The following is a 14,937-nucleotide window of genomic DNA, read 5'->3' on the forward strand; positions in this document are numbered from 1 at the left end:
AATGGGCACATATTTCAGTAAGTCCCATTCCTGAGTATTTGACTATACTGTAAAAAAAAAAAATGTGTTGGTTTTTGTTGGTTTAACTTAAAAAAGTAAGTAACCTGGTTGCCTTAACATTTTGAGTTTATTGGAATAAATTTTTTTAGTTGATACGATGAAGGAAATTTGTTTAATAAATAGAAACTCAAAATATTTTTGTATCTGAACCAAATAATTTTTGATAAATCATGAAAATAGCACTATTTGGCACGTATGACTGCGTCATCAGAAATAAAACACACAATTACCCAATACGCTTACAAAATCTTTTAATAATATTTTAATAAAGGTTGTCGAATCTCAAAAAATGTTCATTGTATTAACTCAAAAGTTTAATTTGAATGAACTCAATTTTAATGCAACCAGGTAACTTTTTTCAAAATAATTTTTTACAGTGAACAAGCAAGAAAACCATTTGATTTAAGCAATGCAGGAAATTACGTTAAAGGGTTAGGTTCCTCTGTATGGTCTTTTTTAATGGCTTATTAAAACGGATCATTTTGAGTCAAACTATACAGTGCCTGTTGTGTTTTTATAGTAAGAATGCAATTGATTTTATACCTAAAACTGCACGTCAGTAATATTAATAAGGCGTAAATGAAAGCATGCAAAGAAATGGACAAAATGAGCCTGCCTCAAACATCCACAAAGGAATTATTTGCTCTCTGATTTTCTCAACATCCAAGTTTTTCCTCGAAGACACATATACTGTGCGGAAGATGTAGACTGATCAGGGTCCTTTTTGTTAGTGAACACTTCCGAAAAGCATTTAGCTTTAGGCTTCATCCTCTTGTTTTTTCTGAAAAACAGTGAGAGATTCACTTTAGACCCTACTGTATCATATTTGATACGCAAATTTCTACAGCTTCTAAAGTATCAACATGATCAAAACTTTGTTGAATAACCTGTTGCACAAAATCAAAATTTTTGCTGTGTATATTTATAGCATTATCAACTTTAAAAGCATATCTGAAACTATATACAGTAATAAAGGGAAATACATATAAAAGTAAAGTCTACACATATAAGAATAGTTACCCTTTGAGACAGCACTTTGATTTAGTAGAAAGCGCTGTTGCTGCACGGTGAGAAGGTCTGTTGTTGAAGTCCCGGTTGCCCAAGGTAACCACACAAGTTTTCATTTTGGAGTTGGTTGGAATCATACCCATTCGGGCTTCTTCTGTTTCGTCTTGGGCTTCTTCTGCTCGCTCTAAAGTGCAGAACATCACCCCTGTTTAACATATACTATTAAATAGGCTAGTACAATATTCCTTTTACAAACATTTGACAAAAATACCTTTAATTTTAAAGAATGGTATCTCCACTGGTTTAATAGTCACTCTGGGCCTTTGATGTTCAACAAACAGGTACATGCTGGGTTTAGCCACAGATTTCAAGCTTCGGCAGCCCTCACTTCCTTCCTCGCCCCATTGAAATAAGAACTTTTCCTTAAAGGTATCTTTTGTGAACTCCTGTTTGGGTAATTCCTGCGTATGTGAGAGCCAGCAGACTCTGTTAAAGAATTTCAATATTCTAAAAAGAAAAACAAAATTCTAACAATATTCTAAAAAGAACTCAGCGAGATCTTACCTCAAATCTGACGTCTTTACCATCAGTGACAACAGGGAAAATGGCCTTACCGCTCATCTCAAAACAAAACGCCATGCATCGGACATCTCCTTTATTCACATAATACACTTTGACTGAAGAAGAAAATAAAAATCATATAGCATTAAATGAAGTAACTATGGAAACACTTTCATTAATAGGCAACACTTTTTTTCACTGATAACATCAACATAAATTACACTTTACATAAAGAAAATCATATAACGCATATAACGTGCTTCTCACACCTGTCCTGAACCTGGAAGCCCTGGACATTTTGTCTCCCTCATTGATCACACCTGATTCAACTCATGAGCTCCTTAGTAGAGACTGCAAGACCTGAAATGGGTGTGTCAGATACAAGGAAACCTTCAAAATGTGCAGGACTGGTGGTATTCCAGGACAGGTTTGAGAACCACTGATAAAACAAGTTAAATTGTACAAAAAAATGGCATGTTAAATTTTTTTTTTTTTTTATTGTTTTATTTTACCAGGGTTATTATAGTTAACGGAAAATAAAACCAAAAAAAATATATAAAAAACTTCTTCCCATCTCATAAATATTTTAATTTAGCTAGTTGCCAGTGCAACACTTCTCATTTTTATTTAGTTTAACTTGATGTACTAAAATAACTAAAACTGAAATCAAAATTAAAAAAATTAAACAGGCATAAACAATGATGTTTATAAAAATTAAAAGCACACAACAAAATTACCAAAAGTAAAAGTAGTAAAACTATATATATATATACATACTGTGATTCTGATTCACTGTGATTCTGATTGATATAAACCGAAAATTAGGAATATGGTCTAAATACCCAACAGGGACTGTTCTCAGAACTTTGGCTAATGTCTTTTGTCGTGGGAGTCTGTAATTATTTACGAGTATGTTATTATCCAAGCGCATGCAGCACATTCTCTGGGTCCTCCAAGTCTTTCCACCATCTAAAAGTCGCTGCTCTTCTCGTGATGTACCTACTGTGATTTTTACCATTGGATTTCAAAAAGGTTTGAAGTTAGGACAACAGTGGAGTTTTACCTCAGCGCTACTCATAGCAGACTAATATAACGGTTGGATGGGAGGGGTAACGCATTTTAAAACCTGAAGCCGTCAAAACTGCCGTCATCTGAGAAGGAACGCCGTTTCCAGACCTGAAGTTACTTGTCAGATTTTGATATCTTAAAGGGGTAATGAATTGAAAATCAACTTTCCCTTGAGCTTTTGATATATAAAAGGTCATGGTAATATAAGAATACCCTGTAAGTTTCAGAGCTGAAAACTTAATTTTTAGTCAAATAAAAGCTTTTATAGACACCAGGCCCAGAAAACGATTGTGTGCACATCTTGTCATCTGACGTCACCTCTACAGCACGTGTAGTTCAGTAGCCCCGCCCACCGGCTCATAGAGCTGTTCACGCTAGCCAGCAGCAATAAACATGCCGAAGAAGATAGCAAGATATTGCGCTATTCCTGGTTGTAGAATAGTGTTGTCAAAAGTACTGACCGCAATACCAAATCTGTACTGAAGTTTTAAAAATGTGACGCTTTGATGGCTGTTGAGCGGAATCGTAAACACCTCTGACTCTGAGCGTGTGCTCACACGCTCATCAAATAGGTCTGTTTCAAGTTCAAATAGGTTTTCACAGAGCGCTTACACAGATACATACAGAGCGTTTGAATGCAGGTGTCTGTCAGCCTACCGGTCCACTGGTTGACGCCTGCTTGTGCTTTAAAATGCTCCTGCTCCCGCTTTCAAAACCCTTTCAAACACTTCGTGTGCTTTCAAACGCTCCTTTGTGTTGATCATTGTAGCCAATCACAGGCACATCCAATGAGCACGTGAGCACAATGGCCAGTCAGAGGGGTGTACGATTACAGCTCAACGGCGCTCAAATGTCAAATTTTGTAAATTTTTTTAAAAACGTAATAGTAGTCTCGGGGCTATGTGTTTTCTAAATGGGCTATATAGCAAAACGTAAGCCGTTTGGCAGGCCGGTGAATCTCAAATAGTGAAATAATATTCCTTTCTTGATCTGTGTGTTTGTGCGGTTTGTGCTTATATCCACCGATCGAGCGGGCCAAGTAATATTCCAATCAATCGCGGGTGGATGAGAGATAAATCACTGGGTGCGTTTACATGCACACCAGTAAGCTGATAACGCCAAAAAATCAGCTTATTGAAATAACCAGTTTTCCCCGTTTACATGCAAACCAGTAAACGGACAACGCAAGTAAACCGCGTTTACATGACTATTTATAAACCGGGTTATTTAAGTGCCGTCAAAAATAATAATGTCCGTATAGCTGACTATGAGTTTTTCAAATGTTACGTCAGTTGTGATGTTAAATAAAGCTTGCACCGTGTCAGCGGGAGATTTACAGCTCATATTATATCCCTTATGCAGTTATGCAGTGTTTTGACTGAACCTCTTCTAGGCTACTTCTGCTGCATGAGAAAAGAGAACACCACTTTACAATTTTCTGGGTCTTAAACGAGTCTGCGTTTTTTTGCAAAACGCTAGCTCGCTCTGTCTGGATGCGTTTAAATCTGCTGTAAGTTTGCGTTTTTGTTACCTATCACACATGCGCACTTCAATAAGCCGACAGAAAGCAGGTTAATGCGTTTACATGCAGCGCGAAATCGAGTTAAGAGGCAAAAAAACTACCTGCTCCGACCGGTTTATTCTTACGCCGTTTATGACATTACTCCGATAAAAGAAAACGGGTAACCGCGTTTACATGACCATGTTCATTGTCGGCTTATTGGGCATAATTGGCTTAAAGCAGCACTTAGCAACTTTTGCTCTCGGGGTCCCCCTACAGTTGGGAAAATATAATGTCCTCAACTACTGTCGTAAGCTCTGTCATCCTACAACAGGGGATGCCATCGCGCATGCATTTGTTGACATGACAGCCCTGATAGCCCTGAACTAGTGATGGGTCGTCCCATAACCCGCGGACCCCGTATGTCTATTTAATGGTCGCGGGTGCGCGGCGGGTTGTAAAAATATATACAGTGGTGCGGGGCGGACCAAATAACTTCATAAAAATGGCCCCGCGGGTTGGTGCAGCACTAACAGTTCCCCTGAACACTACAGGAGGAGTTCACATGCAGGTGTTCTTCTGGCGTCGCGTGTGAAATGTCTTCATCCCAGGTACAGTCAGTGGCGTATGTTTCAGCATGCCATGTGAATATAATTTCATGGGTTTTATTTTTTTCAAATGCCAAATAATCACGATGCTCACGTTTACAAGCCAGCGTCATTATAGAAGTCTATTGGTTACCATTTTACAGAATATTTCACCATAACATTTCACCGTAACAAGCAGGACAGCATCGGTCGGGCACGCCTCCTTCAGCTCACGCTGACGAGCAAACGCTGGTCCAATGTTGATCCTCGTCCTGCCTTTAATCCCATCACTTTTTCATTTCCTCTTATTGCTTTCCTCCAACAAAACCTTTTCTTTCTTATTTGTCTGCTTCGGACATGACTATAACATCCGACGAACAAAGTTGGGCTCGCACGTCCGAATTTAAGGAACTGTGGGTGTTGGTGGAAGTGACATATATGCCGTAAAGCTGTAGAATTTTGTAGTTATTTTTGTTCTCGGGTTACTACCCGAAACCCGAAGTTTAAAAGTACGATTAAAAACGATACAGGTCAAATTCACATTTATTCCGGTATTTTCAAGTTCGAAGCTTTGCTCGTAAACATCTTCCAGAGTTCCCCTCCGCCCCTCCTAGTGGTATATTGGAATGTATTTTAGACCAACATAAATGTATAAAGGGTGCCATTTCAAATATTTATAGTATAATAAATAAAAATCTAACCCCATCTGGTAGGTCATTGAAATCTCTTTGGGAGGAGGACTTGGGTATTACATTAGAAGATGAAACCTGGGACACTATCCTTAAAAGGATACATTCTTCTTCAATTAATTCTAGACATAGACTTATTCAGTTTAAGGTAGTGCATCGTATTCACTGGTCTAGGGTGCAACTCAACAAGATATTTCCTGACGTAGACCCCACCTGTCCACGCTGTGTTGTGGAGCCAGCCACTTTGTTTCACTCTTTTTGGTCCTGTCCTAAGCTATTAAGGTTTTGGGGACAAATATTTAGTTGTTTCTCAGACATTTTTACCACAGCAATTGACCCCAACCCGTTGATAGCTTTATTTGGGGTTCTTCCGGAGGGTATCAAACTGACAGCCTTAGAGATGGATAATATTGCACTTTGCACACTGCTAGCTAGACGACTTATTCTAATCAACTGGAAACTGCCATCTCCTCCAACCTACCGTCAGTGGGTTTTTGACCTACTTTTTGCCCTCAAACTTGAAAAAATTAAATTCGGAGTGAGAATGAAGCCCGATCTTTTCTTAAGATCTTGGAGCCCATTTTTAGATTACTTTAAGGAGAAAGAATCTGGGTAAAGGTTGTTTTTTTTTTTTGTTGTTGCTTTCAGATGTCTATATACATACAGTATATCATAGTGATTATACTTTCATTTATATGTGAGCCTTTATTATGCATGTTTTATGGAGTAATTCTACACACAACTCTGCAACAATTTGATGTATATACTGTGCCTTGAGATGTATATGTGCTTTTCTTTAATAAAAAAATAAATAAATAAATAAAAACGATACAGACCCCATCAAGCTATGGCAGACGTGTCAATCAACCTATTGTAAGTCAATGTATAATCACAAGAGTCTTGAAAATATATTATGAAGGTTGAAAAGTTACCTAGTGCTGCTTTAAGAACGTGCATGTAAACGCAGCCATTGTGTTTGTTTGATAAAGACGTTTACGAGCCCTGTGATCGAGATAATCATTCCGGTTGCCGCTTTCAAAACAATCCCTCCCTCATGTGAACTGACAGGGGAGCTGAAGCTCATTAAATATGCAAATCTTATCCAATCCTAGCCATGGGCGTTTACTGGAGACAGAATCAAAACCAGTGTAGAAAATAGCCTATTACTTATTAGTTATGATTTTTTATGATGTAAAAAACACACAAACGCCATTAGTTGACCTCAGACAACAGTATAAAAAAAATAAAAAGCCAGTTCATGACACCTTTAAGAAATGTCATTCTGTAATAGCTTTTGTCCCAAATGCAGTCCTGACTGAAATTGCTATGGTTACCAAACAGAGAAGATAGGATTCTAAAGGTAAGATATTTCTGTAATAGGCTCCCTGGTTATGTTCTCAAAACAGCACAAAACATTATTTTGACATCATCCATGAAAAGTTTTTTTCTTCCTGAACATTTTAGTTGGACGCTTGTTTAACATTTTTTGTGTTACTTGTTTCAGACTGTTTATATGACATTTAAAAGTAACGTTCCAATGTTTACAAAATGTAAAAATGAATGTTTATGATGCTTTGAGCAACCAGAGAACATTCAGAAATAATGTTTTCATAACTCAATGGGAACGTTACAGAAATGTTTTAAAACCTCTTGTGTTACACGTAGTCTATATAGTAATAACTATAAATTATGCATATTTCACTCAACTAACCCTAATCTTACCCTAACCATATAGTAGCCTACGTATATGCTGTTAATTAATATTACTCAGTACTTAAATGTATAATTACTTTGCAACAGGGACACATAAAAATAAAGTGTAGGTTAACCTAATTTTTTGTTAGCTGGACATAGGCTACACTGCTTTTCCAAAAATTACCAGTCATCAAAAAACTTAATTTAAGAGTTATCACTGAGGCCAGTTCTGGATAAGCAAAGAATTCTATGAAGCATTTAGTGGGAAGAGTACAAACCTTTCCCTGCATCATTTTCCTGCACTTTCTCCTCAACGAGCTGGTAAGATTTACTGGGCCTGGCCGTCTGGACGCACACACATCCATTGCTGGTTATCAGAAGAGAAGGTTTACCAGGTATACCACTGGTTCCCATTTTTGGAACGCTTCTTTTCAGACACTGATAAACAAACATATCCATAGACAAAAAGTTAATAACAGCTGAAGTCCAAAAGCAAAGTTACAACATTTAAAAAAGATGTGTTTGATCAGGGTTGGAGCTAAACTCTGAAGGACAGAGGCCCTCCAGGACCAAGTTTGAGAAACCCTGCCCTAAAGGGACATTGTGACATCCCCCCCCCCCACAAGCTAAGTTTCCATCCACCTTTTGTTACTGACAAAATTAATGTTTTTTTGTTTTGTTTGTTTTTTAAAGATTGTGCAATGTGCTGTCTCCAGTCTGTTTCCATCCAATTGTTCTTTTACTGATAAAATTGTGTGCGTGATGTCATCCCTAAAAAATGAATTGTTGCATAAATTTTGTATCGCTAAAAAAAAAAAAAAAGACTGCAAGTCATTTCCATACATAATTTCACATATATAGCAAATTATATTGTATCTTTTGTGTCCCAAATATTGCAGAATATTGAAAATGCAGAGAGTAATTAGAAGATTTCAATTGACTTACTATTTTCATAATAATAGGGGAGAATATGAATATGCAGTCAAGACAGTCGCGTTTTTTTGCGCATGTCAGATTATTTAAATCAAAAGTCATTCGTTCTGGTTTCAGCTCGGCCAGATTCGCCTGGAACTCCTGTTCGGTTGCGGAGCCACAGCAAAATTTGATGTGCACTCCGCCAAGCGAAATGGGGTTTCGCGCACTCCGCATTGACATCATTTTTGCCGCGCTCGTGCGGACGCGTCGAGTATAAACAAGGCTTAAAGCTACACTGAAGTTGGCAGTTTGATTTATGCAAGTTAATTCTTCAGTTCAAGCTTTCTTAAAGTTCCTGTAGAGATAGCAATTACAGCTATCTCCTTTTGCCAAATAAATGAAAAGCATGTCATCAATGTCTTCTCTCTTGCTGTATCAAAATCTCACCTAGCTTTTCTCAGAGATGGCAAGTCAAGTTCAGTTTGTGCATGATTACGTGATTTTTTAAAATAAAAATACTGTCCTACATTATGGATAATTAAGCTAAATATCATATGCTAAAGTGAATTTCTGTAGTGTTAACGATTAAAGGTGCACTATGCAACTTTCCGTCCACTGGAGGGCGCCTATTCTAAACAAAGGTGTAGTTTGATGACGCCAAATTTGAGCGCAGTATCATGGGACATGTGGTCTTGACCTCACAGCCGGTGGAAAATAGGACTCGGGCAGAAATCATGTTTATGCATGCGGTTATTAACGTTACTGTAGTGTAAAGCAGAGGAGGACCGAGTGTTGTGGAGCTGAGCACGGCTGCTGGAGCAATTGTTAAACAAACACACGGCTCGCGAGCACCGGGACTTTTATTAGGACGGGACGGGACAGTCGCCGGGCGCACACACTATTTCCGCTTTTGTAACCAAAACATTTGTGTAACCTATATTTAACTTTTGTAAAAAGTCTAGCTTAGCTGATGCCGTAGGCCTACGTTTTAGCAATTCTAAAATTTGTTTAGAGCTTTTTGGATTCAACCTACGTTATTTATTTATTTTTTTAATTAGTTTGAAATAAAATTATTTTACATATAATTTTTTTAAATACAATAATTTAATTTAAAGCATTTACATTTTTCTGTCCGCTTGAGGGCGCCTATTCAAAACAAAGGCGTAGTTTGATGACGCCAAGTTTGAGCTCAGAATCTTGGGACATGTGGTCTTCACCTCAAAAAAAAATAGGAAAAGTTACATAGGAACTAGGAAAATAGGACTTGGGCAGAAATCACGTTCATGGATGCTGTTATTACCGTTACTAATATGAAGCAGAGCAGGACGGAGTGCTGTCGTGTAAATTCATGACCCTTTAATAACCGCTGTGTTGTTGACTTTCCAGGAGATATCAGCAGAGATAAAAGGACGTCAGAAAACAGAACGCTCTACACACGCTCACCGCTGATGTAAAGAGACTTGAGCTGCCGAGATTTTCTTCATCCATTTTAAAAACAAACTTTATTATATGGCCATTATAAAGTTTTGTTTTAAAATGATTCATTAATTTCAATTATAATCCATTAATTACAAATGGATTATTAATTACAATATTAGCCTATTTCGGGGTCGTTGCGTGTGCTGCTTGTGTGTGTGTGAGAGAAAGAGAGAGAGAGAGAGAGAGAGAGAGAGAGAGAGAGAGAGAGAGAGAGAGAGAGAGAGAGAGAGAGAGAGACCACGTTTGTTTCGACTGTCTAATCAGCCTGTTCCTGTCAATCACGCGGTGTCAACCAATTATAGGCTACTGCAATTATAGACCACTGAGGAACTAAAATATAAGCAGATTGTATTCATTCATTAATGGGAAAAATGTTAGGACTAAAAATATATTTGATGCAAATTAATGCAAATATTGTTTGAAAATAGTCCCAAATATTTCCCAATTAGACCTAGAATTTCGTTCACTGTTCTGTTTGACCTAGTTATGGCAGGTTGCTTTGAATTAGTCTAGGCCTACTATTTTAAATAAAAATAAAAACATTTATTATTTCAGCATTAGGCCTACATAATGATTTAATTTCTATAATAAATCGAGGTAGGAGAAACTTATGGGGCTTGGCTAGCCATTCATGTTCAAACAGGAATGTTCAAATTCAGAGGAGCAGTTCATGTTCAGAAGAAACATTCATTTTGAAGAAGTGTTAATAATAAAGATCGAGAAGATTGGAGTTGTGCAGCCCAGCCTGACACAGAGTCTACCTCCACCGGCCCCCGGGTAAATTGAGTTTTTTTTTTTTTTTTTTTTTTTTTTTTTTTTTTTATTCAATGCCAGGTAAATTGAGTTTGAGACCCCTGCTTTAAATGGAGAAACGTCACGGTTAAAAGCCCCCTCTCTCATCAAAATGTGTTTACAAAATATTTTTCGCAACGTTTGAAGTTGGCTATAGACACAGCCTACGGGAAAAGATTGAAAAGAAAGATTGATTGCAGAAGATCGATAACTGGAATTCCTCTATAGGCTATAAATCGGTAAACATTTTGATGCGCTATAAACCTTTTTTCGCATGAATGGAAACCTGGCTACTGTGTTCCTTTGTGTGGCTCTAGCTCGTATTATCATCAGAACAAACTGCAAAAGAATGATGACAGAAGGGTGTTTGACTGTGATGTTATGCTGCCTTCATATTATCGGATAGTAGGCTAAATAGATTCCTAGTAAAAAAAAATAAAAAAATAAAAAAAAAATGGACACTTCACAAGAAAACACTTTCTGAAAGCACGTGAAGGCATGCAGCATTAACAGCTTATTTGCGACAGTCTGTCATCTATTTTGCAGCACTTTTTAAGAATTAAACGTAGCTATAAATGATAAAGATGAATAAACATAGCCTACCTCAGCTGGTTTTTCAGTTAAATATAATTTCTCGTCCTCGGGGATCTGGACCAAAAGACCGTCTGCAGATGACTGTGATGTCGTGAGCATTTATATGGCAGAACCGCTTTTGTAATCCAGCATAAGCACGTTTCACGCCCTCTTACCGGAACAGTTATCGCAGGCGGTGCTGAGCTGGTTCTCTGATCTGAAGAATGTTAAGAATGCAACGGCCACTGCAACACAATAGCTATAGGCTACGGGAGGAGCTGCAAACAAACTTCCTCCCGTATTAGAAGAGCTTTTTTACAATCAACAATTTGTTGTCACCATTTATTAAACTTTAAAAATTTTTTTTTTTTTTTTTTTTTTTTTTTTTACAAATAAGTAACATTACATTTAATGCATACGTTTCCAGGTATAGGGTATACGTTTACAGGTGACGAGTGTTCAAATACTTAAGGCAGATTGCAACCTTGAATGGAATACTATGTTATTTAATGCAGTTTCAGTATAGGGTGGTTGTAACTTGTAACAGTAAATAGGAAAGGAGACTGTGGTACAGTTTGTATTAGAACTTGCATTGCTATTTGTTTATTGCAATTTTAAAGAAATTGCATTTCTTTCTAAAGGGCCTACAAAAGTAGGCACTTAAATGCTTACATTAAAAACTAGTTATATTTTAACCCAAAGGCCAACAGAGGTCAGTGGCAGATTGATATATAATAAACTTGTGTACTTCTTGCTTCCTCTTTCAGCTGTTAAACTGTAAAGTTCTGCCTTAACTTACTGATAGGATAACTGTCGTATTTAAATCAAATAAATGCTTAACATTTCTGCTAAATGTTCATTTTTCATTTCCAACACGTTATGAACTGCTGTTTTTTTTTTTTTTTTTTTAAGAATTTAATGGGTTTTTGTTACTAAAGAAATTGTATGACAAATGTAAATTAACACTCACAGTGTGAAAAACAACACTTTTCAGGGGTTTATGTCCATTGTCTCCACAGTAAATGGTTATTTTAGCACTTGCATAGAGTAAAAACAACACTGTTCACAGAGAACACCTTTACGTCCCCTGTTATAAATTTCCTAGTTATTTTGGATCCAACCACAAAGACACCAGATTTAACTTCTATCCTCCTTTACTCTTCACTCTCTTACGTAATGACGTTGATGGCGTCACATCAATACACAACATCTCTCCTCTACTTGAATATGAACTTAACCCACTAAACAAGTTCTCATTGCCATTATTTAAAACAGTTCAGAATATTCAAACCACATGTAACATACTGTTTTTTTTCTTCATAGACCATCATTAATGCTTTCAAAACAGATGCACTACCATGATATAACTTAATTTTTTTTTTCTGCTTGCACAACTGTTAATGTCTATGAACTCATCAAACCCAAAATTACTCCTTTTTTTAAAATCTCCATCTCATTTCTTTTCATCAGTCACTCAATGAAATAACCTTCCCGGTAATTTGATTTGTCTCTGCGGCATGGATGGTTTAGGACTCTGTTCTTCTCTCTGAATGGTTTCACAGTTCTTTTTGCTCCTTATCGCAACTTGGCTCTTAAGCGCATTCCAGTTCACCTGTAACTGTTGGTTTTCCCTAGAAAGAAACTTATTGACAAATATCGTGTTCTGGGCATATTTGGCTCCAGTAGGTGACTGAACGACAACACTGTAAGTTTTGCCATGGCCCTTCAGGCATTACTGTGAACGACAGTGGTTCAGGAACATCTGGTTTCGCTACGAGCTGGTAGCCGTGACGTCCTCCAGGGTATATGAAGGAATCCTGAAGTTAATTTCAATACCATTTTATAGACCTTCTCAAAATATTTTAAGACCACATCGCACTTTAAGTTCTAATCGGCAACCAACCTTTAACTTAATAAACAGTTGTAGTAGAATGTAGAATTAAAATCTCTATCGTAGTCCAATTTTGTATCGTTTATAGTGCATATCTGTTTCGCAACGTATGGGGCGACACATTACTTATGCGCATTTCGCAAAATATATGACGTCACCCGTAGACAGACCACCATAGATCCCCATCTACACTTCTACATTTCCGCTTAGACATTAAAGTATTAAAACTTGTGCAACATTGCACGGTCTCTTCCTACAAGCTTTAAACTTGGCTTGACTCCTTCCCATAGATAGGGGTACTGATTGATAGAGGGTTTGGGATACTATGTTATGTTTCCAAGCTGAAATTCACTTTGAAAACTGCTTCTCTTTAACGGGGATTGTTTTTTTCATGTTCTAGTTCTGTTTTCTCTTATACTTTACAATAAATGTTCATCTGCTTACTTTAGCAGACATCCCATGAGTGTTAGCTTTCATTTGCTACCACTTTTATGTATATGGTCCATGTGCTTGTGAAGATATTCAACATTTATCGTTGATATGTCGAGCTGAGAAGGAAACCAAAAAATTGGCCTGAAATTGCTCACACAAAAAAAAGTCACACAAAGAAAATTCAGCTTGACAACCACCCTAATATCTTACCTATAGATGTCTTCTAACAAAAAAAAAATAGGGTTACAGCTTGTACCAAAACATGTGCGCAAAAGTCTTAACGGAAGCCCTTTCAGAATTGGCCCCCTGACTAATAGAAAGACAGACAGACAGAAGTATAGACAGACAGACAAAGTATAGAAAGACAAACAGAGAGAAGTATAGAAAGACAGACAGATAGAAGTATAGAAAGACAGACAGATAGAAGTATAGAAAGACAGACAAAGTATAGAAAGACAGACAGATAGAAGTATAGAAAGACAGACAAAGTATAGAAAGACAGACAGAAGTATAGAAAGACAGACAGACAGAAGTATAGAAAGACAGAGAAAGTATAGAAAGATAGACAAACAGAAGTATAGAAAGACAGACAAACAGAAGTATAGAAAGACAGAGAAGTATAGAATGACAGACAGACAGAAGTATAGACAGACAGAAGTATAGAAAGAGAGACAGACAGAAGTATAGAAAGACAGACAGACAGAAATATAGAAAGAGAGACAGACAGAAGTATAGAAAGACAGACAGACAGAAGTATAGAAAGACAGACAGAATTATAGACAGACAGACAGAAGTATAGACAGACAGACAGAAGTATAGAAAGACAGACAGACAGACAGACAGACAGAAGTATTTTTAAACAAAGGATTTGGGTATGAAAATTGCAACCGAGTTGCAGAAGTATTGAAAGACAGACAGACAAACAGAAGTATAGAAAGACAGACAGACAGACAGACAGACAGATAGAAGTATAGTAAGACAGACAGACAGACAAAGTATAGACAGACAGACGTATAGACAGACAGACAGACGTATAGAAAGACAAACAGACAGACAGACAGACAGAAGTATAGAAAGACAGACAGACAGAAGGATTGAAAGACAGATAGATAGACAGACAGAAGTATAGACAGACAGACAGACAGACAGACAGACAGAAGTAAAGATAGACAGACAGAAGTATTGAAAGACAGACAGACAGAAGTATAGACAGACAGACAAACAGAAGTATAGACAGACAGACAGAAGTATAAAAAAAAGGATTTGGTTATGAAAATTGCAACCGAGTTGCAGAAGTATTGAAAGACAGACAGACAGACAGAAGTATAGACAGACAGATATAAGTATAGAAAGGCAGACAGACAGAAGTATAGACAGACAGATATAAGTATAGAAAGGCAGACAAACAGAAGTATAGAAAGACAGACAGATAGAAGTATAGAAAGACAGACAGACCGACAGAAGTATAGAAAGACAGAAGTATAGAAAGACAGACAGACAGAAGTATAGACAGACAGAAGTATAGAAAGACAGACAGACAGACAGACAGACAGACAGAAGTAGAGACAGATAGAAGTATAGAAAGAGAGACAGATAGAAGTATAGAAAGACAGACAGACAGAAGTATAGAAAGACAGACAGAATTATAGACAGACAGACAGACAGAAGTATAGACAGACAGATAGA

The 14,937-nt window shown here is 37.1% G+C and overlaps 1 protein-coding gene and 1 long non-coding RNA gene across 2 annotated transcripts; both read right to left on the reverse strand.

Annotated features, from left to right (window-relative positions):
- Window positions 1-55: 55 nt before the first annotated feature.
- LOC137072046 (uncharacterized) lies at window positions 56-1,246 on the reverse strand. Its single transcript, XR_010904601.1, has 2 exons — window positions 1,081-1,246; window positions 56-841 (listed from the first exon to the last, which is right to left on the reverse strand). It is a non-coding gene; the product is annotated as an uncharacterized lncRNA (long non-coding RNA).
- Window positions 1,247-1,316: 70 nt separating this feature from the next.
- Window positions 1,317-11,176, reverse strand: LOC137071656 (uncharacterized). The gene is made up of 4 exons (XM_067439838.1): window positions 10,959-11,176; window positions 7,448-7,607; window positions 1,633-1,745; window positions 1,317-1,529 (listed from the first exon to the last, which is right to left on the reverse strand). Exons 1-4 carry the CDS (start codon window positions 11,046-11,048, stop codon window positions 1,317-1,319), a joined length of 576 nt encoding a protein of 191 aa, XP_067295939.1. The 5' UTR covers window positions 11,049-11,176.
- Window positions 11,177-14,937: the final 3,761 nt, after the last annotated feature.

The sequence above is a fragment of the Pseudorasbora parva genome, chromosome 3, assembly GCF_024679245.1.
Source record: "Pseudorasbora parva isolate DD20220531a chromosome 3, ASM2467924v1, whole genome shotgun sequence".
NCBI classification, from domain to species: Eukaryota; Metazoa; Chordata; class Actinopteri; order Cypriniformes; family Gobionidae; genus Pseudorasbora; species Pseudorasbora parva.